Source organism: Colobus angolensis, unplaced genomic scaffold (genome assembly GCF_000951035.1).
Source record: "Colobus angolensis palliatus isolate OR3802 unplaced genomic scaffold, Cang.pa_1.0 Scaffold10, whole genome shotgun sequence".
Lineage (NCBI taxonomy): Eukaryota > Metazoa > Chordata > Mammalia > Primates > Cercopithecidae > Colobus > Colobus angolensis.
This window is the reverse complement of record NW_012110919.1, coordinates 21,321,391-21,331,367: the sequence shown is the minus strand read 5'-3', so window position 1 is coordinate 21,331,367 and position 9,977 is coordinate 21,321,391. Positions and strand designations below refer to the sequence as shown.

The window sequence follows — 9,977 nt, the reverse complement described above, 5'->3', positions numbered from 1 at the left end:
TTTTTTTTTTTTTTTGGAGACAGAGTGTCACCCTGTTGTCTGGGCTTGAAGTGCAATGGCGCGATCTCAGCTCACTGTAATCTCTGCCTCCCAGGTTCAAGTGATTCTCCTGCCTCGGCCTCCCAAGTAGCTGGGATTACAGGTGTGTGCCACCAGGCCTGGCTAATCTTTTTTTTTTGTTTTTTTTCCTTTGAGACGGAGTCTTGCTCTGTTGCCCAGGCTGGAGTGCAGTGGCGCAATCTTGGCTTACTGCAAGCTCCGCCTCCTGGGTTCACGCCATTCTCCTGCCTCAGCCTCCTGAGTAGCTGGAACTACAGGTGCCTGCCACCATGCCCAGCTAATTTGTTTGTATTTTTAGTAGAGACGGGGTTTTACCATGTTAGCCAGGATGGTCTTGATCTCCTGACCTCATGATCCACCCGCCTTGGCCTCCCAAAGTGCTGGGATTACAAGCGTGAGCCACCACACCTGGCCAATTTTTGTATTTTTAGTAGAGACGGGGTTTCGCCATGTTGGCCAGGCTGGTCTCAAACTCCTGACCGCATGATCCACCTGTCTCAGGTGCCCAAAGTGCTTGCACTACAGGCGTGAGCCACTGCGCCCAGCCATGGTGGATTAACTTTTGATGTGCTTCTGGATTTGGTTTGCTAATATTTTATTGAGAGTTTTTTTTTTTTAATCTGTGTTCATCATGGATTTTGGCCTGAAGTTTTCCTTTTTTGTTGTGTCTCTGCCTGATTTTGGTATCAGGCTGATGTTGGCTTCACAGAATGAGTTAGGGAGGAGCCTCTCCTCTTTGATTGTTTGGAATAATTTCAGTAGGGTGTTAGTTTTTCTCTGTATGTCTAGTAGAATTTGGCTGAGAATCTCTTGAACTGGGGAGACGAAGGTTGCAGTGAGCCGAGATCATGCCACGGCACTCCAGCCTGAATGACAGAGTCTCCACTCTGTTGCCCAGGCTGGAGTGTAGTGGCACAATCATGGCTGACTGCACCCTCAACCTCCCCAGGCTCAAATGATTCTCCCATCTCAGCCTCTCAAGTGGCTGGGATCACAGGCATGTGCCACCAAGCCTGACTAATTTGTGTGTGTGTGTCTGTGTATTGTTTTTTGTTTTTTCGAGATGGAGTCTCGCTGTGTCACCCAGGCTGGAGTGCAGTGGCACGATCTCGGCTCACTGCAATTTCCACCTCCTGGGTTTAAACTATTCTCCTGCCTCAGCATCCTGAGTAGCTTGGATTACAGGTGCCTGCCACCACACCTGGCTAATTTTTTTTGTATTTTTAGTAGAGACAGGGTTTCGCCATGTTGGCCAGGCTGGTCTTGAACTCCTGACCTCAAGTGATCTGCCCGCCTCAGCCTCCCAAAGTGCTGGGATTACAGGCATGAGCCACCACGCCTGGCCAATTTTTGTCTTTTTTTGAGAGATGGGGTTTCACCATGTTGTCCAGACTGGTCTCAAATTCTTGGTCTTAAGCAGTCTGCCTGCCTTGGCCTCCCAAAGTGCTGGGATTACAGGTGTGAGCCACTGTATCCGGCCTTTTTTTTTTTTTTTTTTCTCTCCCCCTTTTTTAATCCCCAGCAGAATCTGGCTGAAGAATTCAGAATTTGAAATTTTGCATAGAAATGCATATACTTGCTACTTCCATTGGTTAATAATACTTGGTATGTGTTGGTTTTTTGTTTTTTTTTTTTTTTTCTGACCATAGTTTTAAAAAATTAGGCACAGTGGCACATGCCTGTAATACTAGCTGCTTGGGAGGCTGAGGTGGAAGGGTTGCTTGAGCCGAGGAGTTCAGTCCTGCCTGGGCAACATAATGAGACCCTGTGTTTAAAAAACAAACAAACAAAAATAACTATTTAAAAAATTAAACAAGACTTAGAAGAAATAGAGTAGATTTCTTAATTCCTGTGATAAGGGTTACTGCATCTTGGACAATTCTAGGTTAGATTTGAAAGGAAGGCAGCTCATCTTCTGAATGTATAAGAGCTTTTCTGCAGTAGTACAGAATTCGGTATATCATGGGCCTTTTCCTACCCTGAAATACTTTATTAAAGCGTATTATACAGGCCAAGAATAATGTGACAGAGAGGGTATTGTATAAGGCAGGATCCTGTAGCTTACACAGTATAGAATTTGAAGTCCTAAAGCCCTAATTACAGTAACAACTAATAGTGATAACTGTTATTATAGCATTTGTATTCTTTGAGCACTTTGTTATATCACTAAATCCTTATAATAACCCTGTGAATAAGGTACAGTAGCTCATGCCTATAATCCCAACACTTTGGGAGGCCAAGGTGGGAGAATCGCTTCAGCTCGTAAGTTCCAGACCAGCCTGGGCGACATAGTGAGACCTCATCTGTATTGAAAAATTAAAAAATAGGAGGGCGTGATGGCCAGTGCCTGTAGTCCCAGCTATTTGGAAGGCTGAGGTAGAAGGACTGCTTGAGCCCAGGATACTGAGGCTGCAGTGAGCCATGATCACTCCACTGCACTCCAGCCTGGATGACAGAGCAAGCAAGACCCTTTCTAAAAAGAAAAATGCCACCTTTTATAAAATTTTTTTTTTTTGGACAGGGTCTCGCTCTGTCGCCCAGACTGGAGTACAGTGGCATGATCACAGCTCACTGCAGCCTCCACTGCCAAGGCTCAAGTGATCTTCCCATCTCAGCCTCCCTAGTAGCTGGGACTACAGGCACGCATGCCACCACACCCAACTAATTTTCGTATTTTTTTGTAGAGCCAGAGTCTTACTTTGTTTCCTAGGCTGGTCTCAAACCCCTGGGCTCAAGTGATCCTCCCACCTCAACCCCCCAAAATGCTGGGATTATAGGCATGAGCCACTCCATCGGGCCATTGTTGACATTTTTGAGATGAGGAAAGTGAGGTTCAGATTGCTTAAAGCCCTTTCTCCAGGCCACACAGTTTGAAGTGGGTATAGTTTGAAATTCAGGTCTGTCAGACATCAGAACCACGCACAGTCACCTTTTCACACAGCACAGTCCTACCTCTCACTCAGGTTCTGGTTGTGCCACTTCTTAGACAAGTCATGCATTTGGGCAAGTCAGCCTTCACAGCCCTAGTTTCCTTATCAGTAAAGTGGCCTGACCCCATCTTACAGCCCAGGGACGGTTGTGACTGGCAAAAGGAGAGACTGGTCCATGCACTTTACTGAGACAAATAAAGATTATGCGTTACTGATGTAACATATATTAAAATGGTCTATCCACTGCTCTAGGACATCATTCTTTACACCTCTAACCATGGTTCCTTTCTTGTTTCTGTGTTTTTCAGCAACTCCATTCAAGCGTGAGAACAGGGAATCTTGAAACCTGTTTGAGACTGTTGTCTTTAGGAGCACAAGCCAACTTCTTTCATCCTGTAAGAAAACATCAGTTGCTTCAGGTATTGAAACTAAGTGAGTTGTGTTCATGTAGCTTTATTTAATGTGCTCTTTTGTCTACTTTTTATTAATGATTCTTAGGAAAAAGGAAACACGCCACTCCATGTTGCCTCCAAAGCAGGGCAGATTTTACAGGCTGAATTATTAGCAGTATATGGAGCAGACCCAGGCACACAGGATTCTAGTGGGAAAACTCCTGTTGATTATGCAAGGTAAGAGACCTAGATTCTTGCTACTTCTCTCTGGGATTTTTTTGTTGGGTATGATTCCTTGTTAAGTAGCTAAGTTGTATATGTTAACATTTAACCCCTTTAAAGATTTACGTTACTTTATTTTACGGATGAAGACATTTCAAATGCATATAAGCTCAGCCTGGCAAAGTTGAGGAAGGCTAGAATCATGAACCAGTGTGCTAAACTTCCAATCTTTTACTTGATCCTTTATAACACAGTGGTATTTGAGCTGTAGTCAGATTCCAAATCAAGTATCAAGAATTACAGAATGCACTCTTGTGTTTTTTTTGAGATGGAGTCTCGCTCTGTCACCCAGGCTGGAGTGCAGTGGGGCCATCTCGGCTCACTGCAAGCTCCGCCTCTTGGGTTTCCGCCATTCTCCTGCCTCAGCCTCCCGAGTAGCTAGGACTACAGGTGCCCACCACCACGCCTGGCTATTTTTTTTGTATTTTTAGTAGAGACGGTTTCACTGTATTAGCAAGGATGGTCTCCATCTCCTGACCTCGTGATCCACCCATCTCAGTCTCCCAAAGTGCTGGGATTACAGGCGTAAGCCACTGCGCCTGGCCGCACTCTTCTATTTTTTAATACTCTTAGTTATTGCTTGAACTTAAAAGCAAATCTATATATAGATACGTGATTAAACAAGTATAGTAAAATGTGAATTGTAAGGTTTGGGTAGTAGACATCTAAGTGCTCACTCTAGGCCGGGCGTGGTGGCTCACACCTGTAATCCCAGCACTTTGAGGGTCCAAAGCAGATGGGTTACTTGAGGCCAGAAGTTCGAGACCAGCCTGGCCAACATGGTGAAACCCTGTCTCTATTGAAAATACAAAAAAAAAAAAAAAATTGGCTAGTCATGGTGGCAGGTGCCTGTAATCCTGCTACCTGGGAGGCTGAGGCAGGAGAATCACTCGAACCTGGGAAGCAGAGGTTGCCATGAGCCAACATATGCCACTGCACTCCAGCCTGGGTAACAGGGCGAGACTCTGTCTCAAAAAAAAAAAAAAAAAAAAAAAAAAGTACTCACTGTAAAATGCTTTAAATTTTTCTTTATTAATACAGTCCTTGAAAAATTATAGGTTAGTCTTGAGTATCATTTAAATATTCAGTTAAATTGAATATCAATTAAATGGCCAAAGATCAATCATCTTTCCTTCTTTTTCCAAAGTACCTTTATTAACTGTGAAGCACAATACTCTGCTTCACAGAGGATAAAATGGGCAAATAACAAAACTCTACTTTCCCAAAATTTGCTCTCTCAGAAAAAATGATTCATGAATGCCTGAAAGAGTTCAAGGAGGCAAGACCATGTGTGATTCATTGCCAAAATAGATAACTGGTCTTAAAAAGCATATATAGGGTTTCTTCATTTTGGTCCAAATCATTTAAGAAATTTCTTCAGTTGGTCTTGAAGAATGGGTTGGATTTGAATGTGTGAAGGAGGAGCTAAAGCATTCCAGGTAAGAGGAAAGGCAGGAGTCAAGATCAGGAGGCAGGGAGGGACAAAGCGTGTTCAGCACAGCAGGAGACCTGACTGGAAAGAACGGAGTGGGTCTGGGAATAACAGCAGGAGTACAGTATTGCACGGTGCTTCATTATTTCACACAGTGCTAAAAAAGAAAAGAGCTCAGCCAATTATGGTGTATCATCAATTATAGAATATTTCCTGATTTCAAAGAGACTAAAAAATGAAAGAATAAGATGTGACTCTCACAGATCAAAGCTGTGTGGTAGGTCGGAGGGTGTTGTGAGTGCCTTGAATGGTCGGGCGAGAAGCTGACTGAAACTATCAGGTTGGTGCAAAAATAATTGCGGTTTTTGCCATTACTTTTAAGGACAAAAACCACAAAATATACTTGATCGTGGAAGAGAGCCCTGGGTAAATAATACTTATTATCACTTACCATGGGATTTTCACACTTGTACCTTGCATATAATAATCTCAATATAATTTGTTTGAATTCTTGTTACCAAAAGGATTCTAAGCAGCTTAAATATTTATTCCATGAATGTTGAAAGGTAAATTTAATATTTTCTGTTATGCAAATTGAAGATAAGGAGACAGAAGTAGCTGCAGGTGTGAGCTGTGCATTAGGTTGGCCTGTCTCTCACTGATTTGAAGTCTTTGAAGTGGTTACTAGACTGTCATCCAGAGTCAGACTGGCTGCATCGGCATCACCTAGGGGAAGGACCTTCTTCAACATACTGGCCCCTGGCCCCATCCTGTCCCCACTGATTCAGAATTTCCAAGGGTGGGGCCTGCACATGGTATATTCCTAGAAATGTGCTAGTTAATTTTTGAGAACCTCTACCCTAAACCATTGATTAATTTCATTTTTTTACCTCATTAAATTAAGTCATTCTTTATCCTTCTCTCTCATAAGTCTTTGAATTTCTTATTAAGTATTCTATTTTGTGCCTTAATAAAGGAAAGGGGATAGTTCAGATGGTGAAAACAGTTTATAAAAGTGGGATGCAAAGTAGACTTCAGAAATCTACCTCCCGTGACAAGGTTGATTATTCTAAAAAGTCTTGTGTGATAAACTGCTCAGGTGTCTCTCTTTGTACTTCTCCATTTTAAAGCCAGTGAATAGTGAGCAATATAAATGGTACTTTGTTTTCTCTTGGTAGGCAAGGAGGGCACCATGAGCTGGCAGAGCGCCTTGTGGAAATACAGTATGAGCTGACGGACAGACTAGCCTTCTATCTCTGTGGCAGGAAACCAGGTGAGTGGACAGAGAATGACCGCTTCACATCTCCAGTCAGGAAGGTTCTAGAAAAACAAATCGAGACACTATTTTTTTATGACCTCCTCTGCTTTAACATACCCCTGAGAAAGCTGTAAATATGGGTTTTAATTTGAAAGGATAACTACAGAATTGTCAGTTACATGTAAAAGATATAAAGTTGGACAAATCTTAGATTTTTCATTTTTAAAACTTCAGCTCTAGAGAAATAACTTATTTCAAGAATCAGATTGAATAATCAAAGCAAAATTGAATGGTTACCACAGTTCTTGAACTTGGTGGGAGTAAATGCAGGAGTAAAGCAATAACCTTTGTAGTTATTTGAAAAATTCTTCCTAAGGAATGGAAAAAAAGTCCAGAAGTAAACTTTGCCAAAGCCAAGTTGGCTATTTGGGATATGGAACAGGGGGTCAGCAAACCATGGTCTGTAGCCAAAATCTAGCCAGCTACTTGTTTTATTAAATGAAGTTTTGTATTGCACCACTGCACTTCAGCCTGGGTGACAGAGTAAGACTGTGTCTTAGTTAATCAATCAATCAATCTAGCTAGCTTTTGCCAGGTGCAATGGGTCATGCCTGTAATCCTAGCACTTTGGGAGGCCAAGGCAGGAGGATTGCTTGAGCCCAGGAATTCGAGACCAGCCTGGGTAAGAGGGGTGAGACCCTGTTAGCCAGGCATGGTGGTGCACGCCTGTAGTCCCAGCTACTTGGGAGGCTGGGACTTGAGCCCAAGAATTGAAGGTGGCAGTGATCTATGATTGTGCCACTGCACTCCAGCCTGGGTGTAGTGACAAAGCAAGACCCCCATCTAAAAAATAAATGAATCAGGTTTTATTGCAAGAGAGCCATGCCCAATTATTTATACCTTGTGTATGGCTGCTTTCACATAACAACAGCAGAGCTGAATAGGTTAAGTCATTGCAACAGGTCACAAAGCCTAAAATATTTACTATTTGGCCCTTTAGAGAAAATATTGGCCAATCCCTGATGTACAACCTTCACATACATGTATGCAGTGGTTCTCCATCCTGGTTGTACAATAGAGTTAAGAGCCTTTGGTGTAGTTTCAGTTCTGGGTGACATGGAGTAAGCACACCCCACTGTGTCTCCTGCAGAATAGAACTAACAGACGTGGACCAAATGCTTGGAGCAGCTAGCTAAAGACTGAAAAGTAAATCCTAGTTGGTGGATTAGGGAACTCAAAGTGCCATCAGCTGGTGGTGTGCCTCTTTGTCTTACTTCTGATAGGACTTCAATAACAGCCTGAAACCTGGAAGTACATAATGAGTGCAAAAAAGCTTTTTTCTGCCAGGTGCAGTGGCTCACACCTGTAATCCCAGCACTCTGGGAGGCTGAGGCGGGCGGATCATGAGGTCAGGAGATCAAGACCCTCCTGGCCAACATGGTGAAACCCTTCTCTACTAAAAACACAAAAAAATTAGCTGGATGTGGTGGCAGGCGCCTGTAATCCCAGCTACTTGGGAGGCTGAGGCAGGAGAATCGCTTGAACCCGGGAGGCAGAGGTTGCAGTGAGCCAAGATTGCGCCACTGCGTTCCAGCCTGGGCAACAGAATGAGACTCCATCTCAAAAAACAAAAAAGCCTTTTTCTGGTTAAAGAGCAGGAAATGGGCCGGGCTCGGTGGCTCAAGCCTGTAATCCCAGCACTTTGGGAGGCCGAGATGGGCGGATCACGAGGTCAGGAGATCGAGACCATCCTGGCTAACCCGGTGAAACCCCATCTCTACTAAAAAATACAAAAAACTAGCCGGGCGAGGTGGCAGGCGCCTGTAGTCCCAGCTACTCGGGAGGCTGAGGCAGGAGAATGGCGTAAACCCGGGAGGCAGAGCTTGCAGTGAGCTGAGATCCGACCACTGCACTCCAGCCTGGGCGACAGAGCGAGACTCCGTCTCAAAAAAAAAAAAAAAAAAAAAAAAGCAGAAAATGGGACTCCTACAGGACAGAGAGGAAGGGGATTCCCCTGGGGTTTTTTCCTCCTCCTCCTCCCTTTTTCTGATCTCTCCCATCCAGACCCTAGGCAAGCCTGTGGCTGCAATAGCAGCAGCAGCAGTGGCAGTACAGGTTCCTAAATCTCTGAGCAAGAGGATGACGGGGGATCCTGATTGCTTTTCTTTTTCTCTCTATTCTCTCACCATCTGCCCAGGAGGCAGAACCTCACCTGGTCAGTTGCCTGCTAAGACAAAAATATTAACATTTTTGCATAAAGTTTAAAGAAGACCCAGAGTCTCATAACATTCACAGTGTCCAGGATACCATCCATAATGACTTGACATATGAGTAATTCTCATGTACTTGCAAGGGAAGGCAGTCAACAGATGCCAACCCCAAGATGACACAAATGTTGGAGTTATCAAAGATTTTAAAGCAGCTAGTAAGACCATGCTATAAGAAGTAAGAGCAAACATTCCTGAAACAAACAGGAATATAGAAAGTCTCATCAGAGAAATAGAAGATACAGAAGAGAACCAAATAGGAATATTAGAACTGAAAAATACAAACACTAAAAATTTAAAACTCACTGGATGGGCTTAATAGAAGACTAGAGATGACAAAGAAAGTCAGTGAATTGAAAACAGATCACTAGAAATTATCTGGTTTAAGCAACAGAGAGGAAAAAAGAGTAGGAAGAAAAAAACTGAACAGTCTCAGGGACCTGTGGGAAAATACTAGAATGTCTGACATTTATGTCACTGGATTCCCAATAAGAGATGAGAAAGAGTGGTGTGTGCAGAAAAAGTATTTGAAGAAATATTAGCCAAAAAACCCCTCTAATTTTAGGGCAGGTTCAGTGGCTCACACCTGTAATCCCAGCACTTTGGGAGGCCGAGGCAGGCAGATCATTTGAGGTTGGGAGTTCGAGATCAGCCTGGCCAGCATGACAAAACCCCATCTCTACTAAAAATACAGAAATTAGCCAGGCATGTTGGTGTGCACCTGTAATCCCAGCTACTTGGGTGGCTGAGGCACAAGAATCACTTGAACCTGGAAGGTAGAGATTGCAGTGAGTCCAGAATCCAGATGGTGCCACTGCACTCCAGCCTGGGCAACAGAGCGAGACTCTATCTTAAAAAAAAAAGAAAAAATCTAAATTTGGTGAAAGACATAAACTTACAGATTCAAGAAACTTAGAAAATTCCAGAGAAGATAAACTCAAATCCACACTTGAGACACATCAGAATCAAACTGCTGAAAACTAAAGTTGAAGAAAACATCTTGAAAGCAGCCAGGAGAAAGTGACACATAACATATATAGAAAAACAGTGATTTGAATGATTATGGATTTCTTATCAGAAACCATGGAGATGAGAAGGAAATGAAATAGTACTTTGTTTTTTTTGTTTGTTTGTTTGAGATGGAGCCTCTGTCGCCCAGGCTAGAGGACAGTGGTGCAATCTCGGCTCACTGCAACCTCTGCCTCCCAGGTTCAAGCAGTTCTCCTGCCTCAGCCTCCTGAGTAGCTGGGATTACAAGTGCCCGCCACCACGGCTGACTAATTTTTGCATTTTTTTTTTTTTTTTTGAGACGGAGTCTCGCTCTGTCGCCCAGGCTGGAGTGCAGTGGCCGGATCT

The 9,977-nt window shown here is 43.4% G+C and overlaps 1 protein-coding gene across 2 annotated transcripts in view; it reads left to right on the top strand.

Annotated features, from left to right (window-relative positions):
- Positions 1–9,977, top strand: part of GIT2 (G protein-coupled receptor kinase interacting ArfGAP 2) — a 67,947-nt gene that overhangs the window by 9,767 nt on the left and 48,203 nt on the right. For both annotated transcript variants that reach the window (XM_011936243.1, XM_011936250.1), the window contains exons 5-7: positions 3,299–3,385; positions 3,489–3,619; positions 6,275–6,369. In XM_011936243.1, coding sequence (XP_011791633.1) covers positions 3,299–3,385; positions 3,489–3,619; positions 6,275–6,369 — 313 coding nt within the window. The remainder of the gene's footprint in view (positions 1–3,298; positions 3,386–3,488; positions 3,620–6,274; positions 6,370–9,977) is intronic.